This window comes from Corticium candelabrum, chromosome 15 (genome assembly GCF_963422355.1).
Source record: "Corticium candelabrum chromosome 15, ooCorCand1.1, whole genome shotgun sequence".
NCBI classification, from domain to species: Eukaryota; Metazoa; Porifera; class Homoscleromorpha; order Homosclerophorida; family Plakinidae; genus Corticium; species Corticium candelabrum.
In genome coordinates, this window is record NC_085099.1 from 4,673,902 (window position 1) to 4,692,288 (window position 18,387).

Sequence of the window (18,387 nt, forward strand, 5' to 3'; positions counted from 1 at the left end):
CTATGATTACTGTCATGTCCTCGGACATGGAAAAGGAAGAAGGAAAGCAAAATTGCATTGGCTGTCACACAGGCTATGAGCGCAATGACATGATTGCGGCTGCAGGGCTACGCATACACTTCTTTTCGATGCGCGCTACGTTCCAGGGTAGAGTCAACTCTGTCTAACTGCGTTAAACCGCATCTAACTTCCGGATATTATACTAAAGCAACATAAGATCCCGGATACACATTGATTTTTGTAATCAGTTTACGTTTTTGTTTAACGTCGATACTTCTGTTGCTGCAAAACAAGCGTAGGAAACGTGACGCATCTATTCAAGACGTATACAGAGGAAAACAAAGGTAGGCGTATTTATGCAGAACCGGGATACGATAAAAAATCTGCTTTTGTGCACGTTGCTGGTAACAAACAACAAGTTTACGGGATGTTTACATTTTAAATATAAATTAGCCTTTCTTATTAATTATTATTAAAAATAAAAGTTTCTTGCTGGTAATAAAAGTCTACATTTCTGCCTTGTGTAAACTTTAGATGTAAATAATTTTTTCTTAAATACGCGCTTTAACTTTAGCTATTTACGCTTTTGCATAGACATATCTAGAATTTTACTAAAAACTAATTATGTCCATAGAACACATAGGAATTTTAGAAAAAAGGTTTTCTAGAAAATAAGTAAATTGATTTACTACGTTTAGGACTACGTCTGCACTGTGCACTACAGAAGTTTGCAACGAAAACTGCCAATGTCCGTTAACAATACCTAACGAAGAAAATGTTTCTAAAAATCCAATGACAATATTGATTACAGTCAGTGGAAAATTCAACGAAAAGTACATCGCAAATGTGGAAAGTGCTTTACAACAGCTTGTGCATCTAACAGATTGTAAAATATATGTAACTCTTTTCATTGACGTCGAGTCTATGAACGACTCAGAGATTGAGACCGTGGCTAAGACCGTTGCTAACGGTAAGACAAAATATCAATTTGGTATTTATGCTAGAGCCGAGAACGATACAAAAGAAGATTGGTGTCGTGTTATTACTAATAGCCGCGATCGGCTCGAAGGTCAGCTTAAGAAATATAACAGTCGCATAAATGCTACGGTCGATACGTTTCGCGCCAAAGACTTTTTGTGGACCAATCATATGTTTGCAGCTCTGAATCAGTTGAACATGGCAGCGGATTTTTCGTACGTAACAGCCCAGCCACTCTGGCCGTTTACATTCCCATATGGCAGTGCTTTATGCGACAGCAACGAGGTACTTCAAGGTAATAAAGGTCTAACGAGACTGTGTCCTGGGAGATTTGAACATTTATGGGAGATTCCTAACAACATGCTGTTTTCTGAGTGCGACTGGGAATTATTCAATTGCACATGGTTAGGTGATTGCTTAACCTTGTCCACGTCTCACAATGAAACATTAGCGGATTTGCTTATCACCAACTTTGGCTTTCGTAGCGCTGCCAGTTCTTTCTTCCACAAATACTGGCAGAGTAGAGAACCGTTTGTTCTCAACTTGGAAGAAGACTTTTTCGAAAAAGTTGCTGCAGTTTACAATGATGAGTCGAATAAATTTGTTCGTGAATTTTTAAGTACAACGTTTGCATTGTTTGCTACAGCAGTTGATAAAGATGTAAAAGACACTTACTTTGTTTCTGCTTCGCAACTTGTAAATTGGATGAAGAGCAAGCAACCAAGCTTTGACATCATCACTAGTGGATTTTACCTTGGAGGAATTTTTGAATGCAAAGTAAAATATTCGCCTTGCGAACTTGCAGTCATTTCCATTCCTTTTGCTACAATGTGTTTACATTTCCTAATGTTCGTGGTCATGTTGATTGCGATCATGTGCATTCCTTGTGCTATGAAAAGTTTTAATTATAAAACCTTTATGGCAAGAGTTATGTCAAAAAGGTTTAAACTTCTTGTACCTATTGGTTTTCTTTTGACAGAAACTGAAATTGAAAACGTGATTTTAAGTGTGAAACAATACCAATCAACACCCGATAACACCGAACCGATGAATCAATCAACACCCGACAACACCGAACAGATAAATCAATCAACACCCGACAACACCGAACCGATAAATCAATCAACACCCGACAACACCGAACAGATAAATCAATCAACACCCGATAACAAAGAGCAGCTAAAAAAGCAGTGGCAATGTGAAGTGGAATGTCAGATATGTGGGAAGATCACAGTATTTTTAGTACTGTTTCTGTTCAAATTCGTATATTTGGCTGGATTGCTTGCTGGTCCAATACTGATGTTCATAAACGTACATGCGGAAAACAACCAAATAGAGACAATTCAAGAATACCAATTTCTATATCTACTTATAGTACACACGGTTACAGTTGCTATCTATTTTGTAGTGTCTGTGGCTGTCAGTGTGTATATAAATTACGGCTTGATGGAATTGAAGGGCATAATCGACGAATTAGAGGAAGCTGTTAAAAGGACTGTTAACGAGACAAACAGTATTTTCCAAAAATGTATTCCTGCAAGAAGACTATTGGTCAGTATTTCTACCAGTATAATAGCAAGCATTATAATTTTACTTCATGTTGTCGCACTGACACTTAGCTTTGAACAAAAATCAATCGTGGGATGGTATTCTACATTTGATTGCGACACTGCTTGGATGTACGTTTCGTACTATGCTCTACTCTTTTTGATGGTTGTGATGGCTGTGTTTCATGCGTATTCTTTAGACTTATGGGCTCAAGCTGCCTTTATCCTTTTTACCGAGAATAGAAACAAAGCATCAACCATCAAGGACTGCACAAAGAAATCACTGTCTAAATTAAAGGATAGATATTCTGAACTGTATTCAAGCATATTTTCGCCACTGATACTTGCACCTGTCCAAGCAGCAATTGCCGATGTTCCTGTATCTGTCTTTGCAAAGTACTTGCAAAAGAGTTTACAAGACACAGATTTAACGGGACAACTTTTGCGAATTTCTTTGAATATTACCATATTAATAGTGGCTCTACTACCGTACGCAACAACCATCTTAACACATTGGAAGCTAGATTGCGAATGCAAAAAGCTGAAAGAAGAGAGATCGAAACGAAACAATGATGTTGAAAGTGCTGAAAATGCAAAGCGACCCGAGAGCACACGTTCTACAAATAGCCAAGGTCAAACGGCCATGCTGCAATTTGGGACTAACGGAAATCAAACTGACAAGGCGGACATGGCAGATAACGAAGATGAAACAAATCTATTGGATTCTCCACAGCCCTACTTAAGTAAAACTCTGTTTATCTTAACTGCAGTTGTTGCTTTGATCGAAGTTCTTTTAAACTTATCGATTCCATAATTTGGCGTAGCGAGCAAAGTGGTTTTGCAGAGACTGCTGGAAATTGCTGTATGACATACTCTTTCGCGTTAACCACTCGTATACTCAGTATATACTTATGTATGTAGCTATATGCATTCAATTGTATTTCAATTAATGGCAACAATACTCTGATAACGCTACCAGTATAAGAAATATTTAAATGCTACTACAATATTTCCCACGCAATTGTCCGGTTGGGGTAACCAATTATCTGCTTGGGACAACCGATTATCCGACTCAGCCAACCACTTATCCGCTTGGCGCAACCAATTATCCGCTTGGCGCAACCAATTATTCGATTTTTCTGCCAACTGTATTTTGCGACTCAGACTCTCACGTTGCGTCGCTTGTTGTTCAGTGCTTTCAGTCACAGTCCAAAGTCTCTCATACTCAGGCAGATTGTCAGCACCGTGGGAAACGCTATGTCATGATCGATCAGGCTAGTCTCGCGTAGCCAGACCGTTTCAGAAACGGTCTGGCTACGCGAGACTACGATCCGGCTGTATCCGCAACTGAACAGCTTTGCTCTGCCGTCTTTCCTAGTAGATATTTTTGCAACAATCTCATTGACTTGAGAGAAGGAACCCCTGCACCACCGGCAGTGACACTTGTCGCCTCGCGCGGTCCTCTGGTTTTGACACATCGCCTAGCGAGCTGGAGAATACTCTGAGGTCTCTCGCTTGAATGAAGATCTCTTAGCATTTATATTACACAGTATTAAAGCCAAAACTGCACTATTCATGAGGATAAAAGCTCTACACATGTAACTACGAGCTGAAGATCACACACAAGCGACTTGTGTACGTGCAACGCCTGGTGTTAGTGTAGAATTTTTTATGTCTTATGGTTTTGCTGTTAGGTGATGCATGGAGGCTGCAACCATAGACGAAAACCTTGCAAGAGTACGTGTCAATGCATGTCTATCGCAGAGGGCGACCTCTACTGTAGTATAATTATATACTTTTGTTCTGCTCACCCATCTGAATTGGTCAGTGACATCATGACTGTCATTGTGATGGTTCTACTGAAATACTGTTGAAATAACATTTATTTTAGGTACAGGTCCCTTACTAACGAGAGACTACATACAGTTTACAGACAAGAACATGCACATACACAACACAAACACACACTTGGACAACAGTACGTCGTATATAGTCTGAATGTTCTACATATCTTCTAATCTTGCTGCTTGTGCAGCTTTGAGAGTAAGCACATGATAAAAAGCGTTCAAAGTTGAAGCTCCTGTTACTCCTTCAAGTGCGTCAGGACTCAAATGTAGCAGTAGTTGTCGTCTTGCTGTGACAAGAGTCTGACCCTCCATTGCAACAACAGTACCGTGTTTGCTCAATTTTCTCTTTATATGAGTCTTAGACTCTGAAAGCAGTTCTCGATCTGATTCAGGGTGCAGCTGTAGGAGGAAGACAAACAAGTTTACATTCCTCTGGCATATCCTCACTAACTCTTGCTGCCACCCCGCGATGGCATGGGGCATTGTCAAAGACTATGTACCGATTCCGGTCAAGAACAGGTACCATTGGTTCACCAAAGTCACATTCAAAAAGTGATCTTACAAACTGGTCAAATTGATCTTGTCTAGCCCCACCAACAATTGTTGTACTATGTATGACTCCTAGACCAGGGCAAATGGCACACATTAATGTAATATTTGGCGTTCGTTGACGGTCAGCTACTCTTTGGCTGGAAGACCTCTCAGAGACCTACATCGTGTTCTGGCTGTGTACATGCCATACCCACATTCATCCACGTAGCAAAATCTGGTGGCTCCTTGCTCATGCACCCTTTGCAATCATTCTGCGTGCCCCTTTCTTGGTTCTTTATTTTTTTAGAGGATTTCTTCTCTTACATCTCTTTTAAGGGGATGAGCTGTTCTTCCAACTTCCTAGCGATGGTTGACTTTGATAGCTCTAGAGACTTCTGCTGTAATAGTAAGGTTTGCATTGCTGCTAGAGTCATGTCTGGGCGATCTTCGATTAAACTCAACAAAACTTCTACAGCTTCCTGGCTGAGTTTTGTGACCTTCGGTCCTCCTCGTCGTTTGGTCGTATATTGGCGTTGGCTGCAAGTTCGATACGTCGCGGTATCTTCTCTAACGCCGTAGAGGATTGCTATTTTTTGGTATGATAGTCCCCGCTGGTGCGCGTTTATAAGCAAAATCTTATTTCGTTGCTGATGGATTTCTCTTTGAGTTTGATGGTAGCGGGAGCAAGGGGGACAACATCAGTACCAAGCATTATAGGACGCAAGAAGCACTACTGCTATGCCTAGCAATGACTGAATTATTGACTTATTCTGTAATCTGTTAGGTACGAAACAGCGCTTCTCTAACTACACTGCACCTAATTGAAATCACTAGTCGAATAATTGGTTTCCCTAAGCGGATGATTGATTGGCTAAATCGGATAATTGGTTGTCCCAATCGGATAATTGGTTGACTTATTTGGATAATTGGTTGCCCCAACCGGATAATTGCGCGGGAAATACCGTAGTATTACAATTTTAGAAATATAATCGGTTGATGTAATGCTGTACAAGGTGACAAATTTAGAATTAAATTTTACACAAATGTGACCTAGGGATAATTGTAAACTATAATAGTTAGCTCGTGACATTATACATATTACGTTATTTGTAATATGTATAACATACAAATAACATACAACATAGTTTACACGTAATTGCTCAATAGGTGATCAATCCTCGAATTTTGCGTTTTATCACATTCTTTGGAGATCGAAATCCAGCCAGATTGCTCATCATCTGGTCATTCTATTAGACTTCTTCAACGTATATATTGTTATTTTGCCTTAGTAGTTAATAGCACAAAACATTTCCTACGAGCTCTACAATCGCACGTCTATTTTTACTGCCACGCTAATCGATCCAATAGGAAACATTGCTAAATCTTGACATTTAGCCGTTACTGCAAGATTTAAGCGTCAGTAAACTATACAAAGAAGAGAATAACTGACAGTGGACCACTGCTTACGTTGAAAGCGCTTGAAATAAACAACAAACTCATACTATTTGTTAGACAAGCCTTTCGACTATCACCTGCTTTATAGCCGGTGCTACAAGTTTTTCTGGTCGTGGCACTACTTGACATCATTGCTTGGCACGAAAAATTTCAATTGACGTTTGTTGCCATATATTTTTGTTAGGACTGTAAACTTTAGCAAAATGACAATTTTATCTTTGCAAACTTGTTCATGTAGGTATGTTCTTCTTAGTGATGAGGTCACGTTTAGGCATGACAGAAGTGAAATGTGAACTTTACAACTTTGCATACATAGTATGTAGTGGCCTAATGCTTATCTGTACTATATAGTTGCGCACGAGATCACGCTGTGGGTTTTAGCGCTTTGTTAAATATGGGAATATATTACTTTCTAACGTTTTTCTGTTTGAGAGTACCTACACTAATGTCTATATAGTAGCACTCTAGCAATACATTTTTTTGCAAGTCTTGCTAGGGCAATGACTGATGGTGTCTAACAAAGACCGCATGCATAACACAAAAACACTATAGTTAAGTCATGTTTTGTTCTAACAATCTAACTTTCTTCGGTGACCGGACAACGCAACTACTGCGATCATGAGATAGATTCTAAGATAGAATTCAATACCTCTTGTTTCTAGCAAAAGACGAGTACTTTACATACCAGTGTATTGTGGTTTCGTATCGCTATTTGCTAGTGGATCGTCTGTCTTGGGTGACAGGTGCCTATGGCGCCGGTTTCGGAAATATTTCACGCTGGGTGTCCGACTATGTATACGATCAGTTGGCTATATAGTTGTGAGATGACAAGCTCAACTCTTCACTGACTGGGATACAACTGCCCGGAATTTCTTAATGGGTTTTATATTAATAATTAATAGCGCGGTTGGTATGCATTTACATAAACGTCCTAATTTCAAGCTATCAATCTTCTTAATCCGAAAGTAACCTTCAGTACTCGCGCTAAGAGTTACTCCCGCTAACAGTAAGTGTGCATGGTCCGGCAAGTAAATATTCGCAGCAGTAGAAAATTAAGACTTTATAAAAAATCCAAACACAAAGAGTCTTTGATTGCTAGGTTCATTTAGTTTTAGATTTTGAAGTATATATCTCTAACCATATGTTAGTGGTCGTCCATATATTGTTTAGCATTTTCACGGGCGTGCAAAAACGTACGCTTTTTCTCTTCCCCTCCAAAAGCGTACGCGCTGATCTAATATTGTTACAGCGGTCTGAACCTGAGACGACGTCTACACCGTGAGAACATAAACCAGCATAAGAAATCTACGAGCAAACTAGAGGATACAGAAACAACACTGTACCTTTAACTAACATATGACGTAATTTTTTCTTCGTCATCATGTCTAGTTTCCAAAAAGCTTCTCTCATACCGAAATCCTTCTTCTCATCACTCTCAACCATCCAAACTCCTGTGCCTTCCTGACAGCATCTTCCCTGCCGTAACTGGTATTTAGATAAATAAATGCGTTGACGAAATGCTGATAGGCATCGGGGCCGGTCATTATTAATTGTCTGAATGGATAGCAAAATTTGCCGAGGTCCACATAGTTTGATATGTAACCACTGCAAAATATGCCTCCCAAAACCTTCAGATCCCTATGCATATATACATGCAGTATATAATCATATAGGTACGTAAAATAATAGAAGTCTGTTGTTGGGCTCAAGTGTGGCCTAGGTATGATTTCTAAAGTTTGTCCTTTCTATTTAACCTACTGACGAAACAAGTTAAGCAGGAATTGCTGCATTCAGCAATGCATGTTGGCAAAGGGCTTAGAAATATACTGTTTTTGCACACAATTTTATAGTACACAGATAAACATCTCTAAAAAATTACGACTTCAACAAAAGGTGACCAAAATGTTTAGTAACCTCTGCAAAGCACTGAATTAAAACTTGGGGCCCCCGGTAAATTTCCCAGCTCCCCCAGACACTTATTAATGACCGGCTCCTTGACAGGGTGCGTATGGACAGAGCCCGCATAGTTGGACAACTCTTCCAACTACCTTACGTTCTCCATCAAGACACGAGGTGAAAACAGAAACACGGATATTGCTCTTTAACCCAGATGCGGCGGACTGCTAGAAGTAGCAGTAGTAGGTATTAGCGTAGTAGTTGTTAGTGTGGCCACGCAAACCTGTGCGTAATACCATTAAACTGCCTCGGTGAAAACGTCCTACGCATGCGCTAGAACGGCATTTTGTCAAAACGTACGCCTGGCTTTACCCTCTCCCCTAGCGTACGTCTTGTACGCTTGTGAAAATGCCAAAAATATGGACGACCCCTTAATAGCGATAGAATCATTTCGAGATGGCAGAAACATATGCCTCCGTACCAGCTTCATCTATAGATTGTAGTTCTCCTACTAGTATATCTGTTGAGACCAGTCCGTGCCACAATCCATTGCTTTTAAAAGGGCAGCACCTGGACTGTCTTAGAAGCTGCCGAGACAGAGTTTGAAAAGGCTGAATAACACACGAAGGCGAACTGCGCCATCTTGTTGCAGTGTAGAGGCATTATTCTCTCTTCGGGCTGGGCATTTGCGTCGGGAATGTTTGTCATATCCGTACCACTTACATTTCTGTAAATAGGGTAGGCTCTTTGATGTTGGTTGTTTTCCTTCTCAGCGGAGAAAGGGTGTTGGGTTTGTGCAAGGTCTTGAAAAACGTGACTGTCTCGAGCATCCGTAGAAACAAAGAAATAGAGAAGTGCTATGCCCCGATTGTTGTGCTCTTATTTTCGGTTTTCCTAAAACCACTCATATAAAACAGAGTTTTTGATAATTTTAAATTTTTGTATAAGCTACAGAATAAGTTTCGACTAGACTTGATGTATACTGTACTGCGTCATATCTAGGTGTGTGTGTGTGTGTGTGTGTGTGTGTGTGTGTGTGTGTGTGTGTGTGTGTGAGTGTGTGTGTGTGTGTGTGTGTGTGTGTGCGTGTGCGTGTGCGTGTGCGTGTGCGTGTGCGTGTGTGTGTGTGTGTGTGTGTGTGTGTGTGTGTGTGTGTGTGTGTGCGCGCGCGCGCGCGCGTGTGTATGTGTGTGTGTGTGTGTGTGTGTTGATATCTTGACAAACACTGCATCTGTGCAGATTACATGCTTCCATTGTAGACAGAAAGCAAAATTTTATTACACAACGGAATTTGTTACACAAGATCCTAAAATAGAAATCAATTATTTGTTTTGTAGTATACAAATGTTACTATTTTAGTCGTTTTCTAAATTAATGTTTTAATAGCAAGTGACTTGATGTCGTATGTTTAGGTCTAATTCTGCACAGTGTACTGAAAAAGTGTGTCACGAAAGTTGCCAGTGTCCGCTAACAATACCTAACGAAAGAAACGTTCATGGAAATCCAATGACAATATTGATTACAGCCAGTGGAAAAATCAACGAGAAGTTCATCGCAAATATCGAGAATGCTCTACAAGATTTCATGAATCCAACAGGTTGTACGCCACAAGTTACACTCTTTCTTGACGTTGATTCCATGAACGACTCCGAGGTAAATGCAGTGGCTAAAGCCGTTGGTAACGGTAAGATAGAATATCGATTTGGTATATATGGTAAAGCCGATAAAGATACAACAGAAGATTGGCGTCGTGTCATTAGTGATAATCGCCATCGGCTCGAAGACCGACTTCATGAATACGACACAATAAATGCAAACGTCGATACGTTTCGCGCCAAAGACTTTTTGTGGACCAATCATATGTTTGCAGCTCTAGATCAGTTGGACATAAAAGAGGATTTTTCTTACGTAACGGCTCAGCCACTCTGGCCTTTTACGTTCCCATATGGTAGCGCTTTGTGCGACAGCAAGGCAAGTCTTCAGAATAACGGCATGACGAGACTGTGTCCTGGAAGATTTGACGATTTATGGGAGATTCCTAACAACATGCTATTTGCAGAGTACAATTCAGAAATATTTAATTGCACATGGTTGGGTGATTGCCTAAACTTGTCCAGATCGCAAAATCAAACATTAGTGGATTTCCTTAATACTAACTACAAATTTCGAAGTGCTGCCAATTCTTTCTTCCACAATTACTGGCAGAGTCGAGAACCGTTTGTTCTCAACCTGGAATCAGACTTCTTCGAAAAAGTTTTCGCAGTTTACAAGAATGGTTCGGATAGAGAAGTGCACAAAGCTCTAAGTATGATGTTCGCATTGTTTGCTAAAGAAGACAGTTACTATGTCTCTGCTTCTCAACTGGTACATTGGATGAAGAATAAGCAACCGACCTTTGACGTTATTAGCAGCAGTTTTTACGAAGGCAAGATCTTCGAATGCAAAATGAAGTACTCGTCTTTCGAATTAGCAGGCATTTTGGTACCTTTTTCCTCAATGTTGTTATACCTCCTGGCGTTGTTAGTTGGCTTTGGCATAGTAGCATCTTATATTTTTAACCTGAAAGAGAAATCTTTTACTTATAAAACTTTTATGTCAATCGTTATGTCAACAGATTTTAAAGTCACTCTTATGCCTATTGGTTCTTGTTTGACAACAGAGAAATTTCTGAGACAAATTGACAAGCTACGTTCAAAACAAAGTAACAAGACAATTCCGAAACAAAACACAGCGACAGCCGACATCAGCCAGCCGAAAAAGACTCGGGTTTCAATTAAATATCTAGTTGTACCACTATTTGCTGTGCTAAAATTTTTATATTGGACTGTGTTGTTTTACGGTCCAGCAAGGTTGTTAAGAAGCGTAGGGAAAGATAATGCAACAGAGACGATTCAAGGATATCTATTCTTTTATCTAGATGTAATACAGACTGCTGCAGTTGCAATTTTTTTTGGAGTGTCTGTGATTGTCAGTTGTTGTATCATCTGCAGTTTAAGAAGATTGAAGGAAACAATCGACGAATTGGAGGAATCTAGTAACAAAATGAAGACTGCTCTCTATAAACCAATGTCTGTATTAAAACTGTGGGTCGGTCTTCTCGCCACTATAATAATTGTCATAATAATTGTTACTTATGTCGTCATACTTGGTATCAGCATTTCAATGAGATCAAACGTAGGTTGGTATTCGACATTTAATAGCGAAACAGCTTGGATGTACGCTTCGTTTTATGCTCAATTTTATGTAATGGCTGTGATGACTGTGGTTTATACGTATTCTTTGGAATTATGGGCTCAAGCTGCTATAATTATTTTCGATGTGGATGACACCAAAGCATCAGCGAAGGAAGACAACGCAGAAGAGTCACTATTAGGTACATTGAAATCTGAATATCGTAAATCTTATTCAGGCAGAATGCTGTCGCCACTGCTACTTGCACCTGTCCAAGCATTTTGTGGCAGTCGTCTTGTCACTCACTTTGCAATGTACATGCAAGAAACATTACGGTACACAGATACGATGGGACGGCTTTTTCGAATCTCTTTGATTATAACCATCATGATAATGTCATATGTGCCGTACGTAGCGACCCTCCTGACGCATAAAAGAGTAAACAATGCATACAAAGAACACATAGAAAGGAAGAAGTCGATGGTGAGCAAGAAGGATGCTGAAAGTCAGAAGTCGACGGTGAGCAAGAAATATGCTGAAAGTCAGACTTCAACGGTGAGCTTGAAAGATGCTGAAAGTCAACAGTTGACGGTAAGCAAGAAAGATGTTGAAAGTCAGACGTCGACGGTGGGCAAGAAAGATGCTGAAAGTCCTACAGCAGACCACGCACATTCTGGTAATCACAACAATTTGACCGACAACATATACAAGGAATATGACATAATTGAGCACTCAGAAGAGCTTGCAATTAAGAACCAAGACGGAAAATCATTTTTTCATAGTCCGCAATCATACTTCAGTAACGCTATGTTTATTCTAACTGCTGCTATTAATATTATAGAAGTCATCATAAACTATACAGTTCGTAATTGATTTGTCAAGTTATTGCAATACGTTTTTAGAATGATATGTCACAAAAATTAGAAATACATTTCGTGTTACGATATAATGATGTCATAAGACCTTTGAGAATGCACACAAATGGGCTCTAATATACTTGCCAATTATGGCAGTTCACGCTGCCCACCGATTTTGCTGGCATATCTAGTATATATAACGCTCAAATTGTGTGTGTGTGTGAGTGTGTGTGTGTGTGTGTGTGTGTGTGTGTGTGTGTGTGTGTGTGTGTGTGTGTGTGTGTGTGTGTGTGTGTGTGTGTGTGTGTGTGTGTGTGTGTTGCGATACGCGGCCACGTCCTTTGTCTGTTTGCAACTGAAATCGGCACGCACGCTCGGCACACAAAGTGAAAGGTTTGCGTAAAAAATTTAAGAGATTATGTACCGGGTTTCCTCTCGAACGGTCGACCTCCGACGCAAAAGCTATATGCAACTTTAAGTTTATGTGAACACACGCCCACGCCACTTCTGTGTCTACCGTACGGGTCGTCGTCCTTTGCAAAGCTTCGAGCAATCGAATATCTGTTGTCGACGGAACTTACTCTTCTAGATAACGCTTTTGTTTCCCTGTTTGTATTTGCACCAATTCAACTTACACGTTTTCTGCAGCAAGCGCTACACGAGGAGTGCGTTGATTTCTACCGAAACAAGCGCGAAGAGCAAGATTCGAATTTATTTAGCACATCCGGGACATCAAACAAAGATTGCATGCGACGTGTCCATACTGCGTCCTCCGTCAGAATCTTGCCCGTACGAAGAACATTCAATAGATCTAGTATGTATCTAATATCACAAAAGTTGGCTTTAGCCAACTCAGGCAATCTACGCCTCATATAAAATTGTCGAAATTTCGCACAACAGCTAAAGGACTAAACAGCTATAACTTTCGCTTCCATGTCACTCCTGTAAACAATCCTTAGGCTCCTCCGAACAGACTGTGCATGATCGATTTTCTTAAAACTTTTACCGCGCTCTTATGATTTTATACGAACGAGACCAACGAAACGTACCCCTAGAAGATGATCCGAATTAGCTACCAATCTGTAACATTTTCAAACAGAGAGGAAATATTTGTTGCAAGAGACAAGGAAGGCTGTTCTTATTGCTGTTGCTGTATGTTTGAGAAAAATGAACTAGGAAACAAGGAAAGATTTGTCGGTCAGACCCAAGAATTAAGGATAATTGAAATAAAAAGTTATTTTTATTTCTGTATTTTTTGTTTACCCTGACTGCATGTACACTAAAACAATTTTAATTTTAATTTTTGGTGCATTTCCCGTTGAGATATTAAAGCGCAAAGTTTGCTTCTGGTTGTAGAGGGTGTGGCCTCGCCATGACGTCACACAAGTAACACGAAAATCCGTAGGCCATTTCCGTAAAAATACTGTAAGGGTGCGTGGCTGTAGTTTGTAGCAATACTCGACAGGATGGTGTGAGCTTGTTTCTTTTTCCAACTGACCCCAAAATGCGGAAGAAATGGAAAGCGCAAGTCAAACGAAAGCGAGATCGCTCGGAGGTCCAAGTGGACACGCAGTGCTGTGTAGTGTTTACTTTACAGCGGGCTTCTTTGGAACCGAGGAACAAATGTAGTGCAAACCTATGGGAATTCCAAAGAAGCCAAGACTAAAACGCGACGCTGTACCTTAACTGTCCAAGAAGCATCCATCGAGAAGCCCAGATTTCACTAGACGAACCATCAGCAAAGAATCGAAGAACAGCCGCAGAAAAGCGTGAAAAAGCAAGGGCAAAGGCATCGGCAGTCTCAGACCATTCGTATACGTAGTATAGTAAGTATTTCGAACCCTTTTCGTTGTGTACATTCCAGCTGTTAGAAGATGCAATGGCTACTTCATCTGCTGCTAGCGATACTCATGATGCAGATGTCGACGTCCATACCGATGATAGTGAAACTGCGTATGACGATGTTGACAATGATGGTGATACGAGATTGATTTAGACCAGTCTGAACAGCTTTGCACAAGCAAATGTTCAATGTCAGCATACCTAGCTACTAGGTACTCAACTGCCTCATATTACAGAGTGCAAAAAGGTCAATGAAAGTCAAAACAGGAGGTATCATGGGTTTTGATGAGTTCATGCAGTTATGCAATATATATGAAATATCTAGTTTCTAAGAAATACAAACCCAAAAATCAAAAGTAGCTGTCGAGGATTGTGGTGTGCAGTGTTCACTCATTCCAGCACCACCTTTGGATTCACCCTTATCATCCACTGACAGCCAAACAGAGACAGAGTCAGAGGACAGTCAGGCATGGCATAGCTTAAACACAGCAATTAATACGAGACACGTGTATACAATATAAAACTTCATAAATTTGATAAAACTTCGGCAGCAGTTTACGACCCTCTTTTATTTGCTGCTCTCTTGATATATAACTTTGACAAAGCAATCGGCGACCAATCACCACCAAAGAAAAATGGACAAAGTATTCTGTTGGGAGAACTCCACGTGAGACAGGCAGTGACCAATGGAATAGCCAGGAGCGGAGCCCATTAGCTGTACAATGTACTGATTTGATGTCAGCCTCAACAAAATTTTAAAGAAGTACATACCTTTCCAAGTATAGAATTCCTTCATAGTGTGTGGGCTGCGATTGATAACAATCGGTGGACATATGGAAATAAGGCGTCTATCCAGAAACACAACCTGTTTCCACAAAGAAATGTCAATCAAAATAGTAACTAAAATAAGACAGTTGATCTCTATACCTTATCAGCAATAAAGTAAGATTCAGATCGTTGAGTCAACCATATATCAAGAAGTGCCCGAACAATGGCAAGACACACTACATGCATATAATCAATTGTAACATTGTCAACCATGTTGAAACCCGGTGTTGCTATTAAGAGAGAAACCACAGGAAGCATACCACAACACTGCAAAATAATGCATGAAGTAACAGCGCAATGAAAAAGAAACAAGAAACTATATGTACTGCTGAGTTAGTTGCTGTTGCAGTTATAACATCTTGTTTCATAGATTCATGCGTTCTTCTCTCTAAAGTACGATCGTACGGCCAGTACCAATGTAGATGGTCATCTCCAATAGTCATTCCAGGATAGTAACAATAGCAACACACAGCAACGCCATTAAAATTTTTCGTGCACAGTAGTATTGCCCCAGCTGGGAGGTCACATGTCACCAAGACAAGCCGAGCTCTACACTGCTGCGTTTTTCTCTAGCATTCTCAAATAGAGCACATACATTGCCCATACATAATATGTCAAAAATATCACTAACTTCAACACTGTAACAAAGTTCATACCTTCACTTGAAAGCACACCAATTTGCTGGATGAGAGGGTCAAGAAAAGCTTGAATAGGTGGCTTCCCAGGCTGGAACCACACAGCATACAAGATGACATACTTCAAAGAATACCTATAAACAGAAAGCAAATCTACTGACTTACTAATGGCGTATATACTAATATGCTGCATACTCTACCGAGATTTAGGTGAGAGCTCAGTCACTGTAAGGTATACTGGCCAAAGTAAACCACTTCTCGATGTTTTGAAAATAGAAACTCCATCAGTGTTTAAGGTCAGTGTTATATTCCAAGGCGTCTGGGTGTACCCAATCCTAGTGATATACCTGTAGCTAGACCCACTGGTGATGTCAGAAAACAGCGATTGCTCTTCAAAATTTCTTAGCAGCTGAGAGCAAAAAGCAAGGTCTGCAATAGAAAGTAAGCAATTTAACGACAGAAATGACAACTATTATCAAAATGCCTACCACGGAATAACTGTCCAAGACCAGTTTCAATGTTAAGGACTAGAAACTCAAGAGGTCGACACACACCAAAGCACTTAGGATGGCCACAGTGTTGCTCATCCTCTTGCATTATGGTGTCACAGTTAGAGCAAGCAAGTCTTTTGTCATATTTAGACAGGGCAGATTGCTTCCTCCAGTGAGGCTTGAGCCTGTATAGTGATGTAAACATTTTATGCCCTGGAAGAAAGTGAGTAGTAAGAAGCTCGACTATATCTTCAGCAACCTTCTGAGATATCTTATAGTGAACCAGGAACTCCATTATAAAGACTGCATTCAAATTTAACATCAATGGACAGTCAGGAAATATTTTTCATCTGCATCTGTGTCAACATTACCATCACAACTTACAGACCCATAACTTACATCAGGCTCTTCCAGATCAAACTGAGAGTGGCCAGCAAAGAAATGCTCTGCCCAGTTACATCTGTCAGATCCTTCTCCTTTTGTCAGAATCATTTTGACTACACAAGGAATCAGCGTCTTCGTGACAATCTTCAGGTAGATGGACTGCTCTCTTACTCAATTGAAGATACAGACTCAATTTCCACCGAGACTGCATGCTGTGACTCAGCGTCATCAGGTACATTTTCTACAAACATCATTGACTGATTAATATCAGGTGAACATGAAGATGACATAATTAAAGTCTCAACATAATAAAGAAAACGGCCAGCCTAGGACTACACGTATACAATTACTCCTGTCTGACAATTAAGTTAATCAAATCAATCCATCTCTATAAACAAAAGCAACAGTATTCGCATATCAAAACGTACTACCCACCTGCTTCTCTGTTACTGTTGCCAAGTAGCCATTTTGTTCCAAGTTTATAGAATCTTTTGGTAGTTCCTGTTCTCCATAGATTGCTTCCACAACTTCAAGTCTCATTCTTCTTTGCATCATCTTCGTGTTCCGAAGATACTCTCTGTAGAGGCCACGCTTTCCTCTAGGCGTTATGATTTAGGAACCTCCCGTATGTGATTTACCTCACATACGTGATTTACCTCCCGTATGTGCAGTGTGAAGTTGTGAACTGTCCGTTGAAATGAAACAACAGTAAAGTGTAAAGGTAACTGCTACCTATTGCATCTAGAAATATGTTTGTTCTGCAGAAATCAAACACGATCCTGGCATTAAAGTATTGTTTCCCCAGGACAACCAAACTTGATCTGTTTTCAGATCCAAATCTTGGAAATTGAGGAGCGCGGACTGCGACGAAATCGCTTACGGTACTGTTACTGTCGGAGATCCAGTAATGGCTTAATCGAGCCCCATGAAGAAGTTTATTAACGCAAGAGTGGTCGAAGTTCCTCGCTGTAAGTTCATAAATTTTATGTAAATTTTTCGGTTTTTCTCTTTAGTACGGTTATGTACGTCATCATGCTAAGTATAGATGTCGTTATCTTGTAATTTTTACATTCTGTGTCAGAAGTACACTGCAAGATATAACAGTGTCTTGCATCCTTGCAGTTTGTAATGAATGTTGTAGCAATTATTCTGTCATATGATCACAAAGTAAACAATCATTGTTTCTTTCTCTAGTGTGCAGCTCAGGGGCAGTCAAGAGACAACTTGAATTAGATACCAAGGTTATACATTTTCATTTTTCAATAGCTGCAGGTGGTATCAATTTGTATTTTGAGCAGGAAGTCTCTGAAGTAGTCGAGACAAAAAAGAAGAAGAAGAACAGTACAGCTGTTAAAGCCCGGAGGGAGGCATGTGTCTAAAAAAATGCTTCCTTACTCAAAGCAACAGTTGACTTTGTGGTAAATTTCAATCATAATTGATGCATGTACATTCCTAACTGATATGTCAGGCAGATTAGTTCTTTTTTTAATATTTAGTGCAATGATGATTTGGAAGACTCTGAACCTTTTAGTAAAAGTGGCCAGGTACACTGTAGTTATATACGTATTACAGCATCAGCATGGTGCATATCTTGGATCCAATTCTGACACTAATTGGCTTTTTATGTTTAGACAAGAGAAATCAAAGGAGTTACTTGAATCTAGCAAAGTTGGTTATTGCCTTTCCTGATTTACCTTGCAGTGATGGTTGTAATGCTTGTGATTGATTCTGCTTAGTGCCTTGATATGAGGGATATTGTCTATGGTGAATGTATAATGTAAGACCTTTTTTTGCTTCAACTTAGTCTAAACATAAAATTTCTGACTGCTTCTGTTCTAGCCATCTTCTGAGGAAACAGGCCAAGTTTCAATCATGGTTGCACTGCAGTCATTGGAGAAGCATGTGAAGAAGGTTGTTGAGAGAGT

At 40.0% G+C, this 18,387-nt stretch overlaps 2 protein-coding genes across 2 annotated transcripts; both read left to right on the plus strand.

The window, feature by feature from the left end:
• Window positions 1–240: 240 nt before the first annotated feature.
• On the plus strand, window positions 241–3,515 carry LOC134190992 (uncharacterized). Its single transcript, XM_062659548.1, has 2 exons — window positions 241–344; window positions 699–3,515. Exon 2 carries the CDS (start codon window positions 793–795, stop codon window positions 3,337–3,339), a length of 2,547 nt encoding a protein of 848 aa, XP_062515532.1. The 5' UTR covers window positions 241–344; window positions 699–792; the 3' UTR covers window positions 3,340–3,515.
• Window positions 3,516–9,708: 6,193 nt separating this feature from the next.
• Window positions 9,709–12,374, plus strand: LOC134190991 (uncharacterized). Its single transcript, XM_062659547.1, has one exon. The coding sequence runs from the start codon at window positions 9,761–9,763 to the stop codon at window positions 12,296–12,298; it is 2,538 nt and encodes an 845-aa protein (XP_062515531.1). The 5' UTR covers window positions 9,709–9,760; the 3' UTR covers window positions 12,299–12,374.
• The last annotated feature ends 6,013 nt before the right edge of the window (window positions 12,375–18,387 follow it).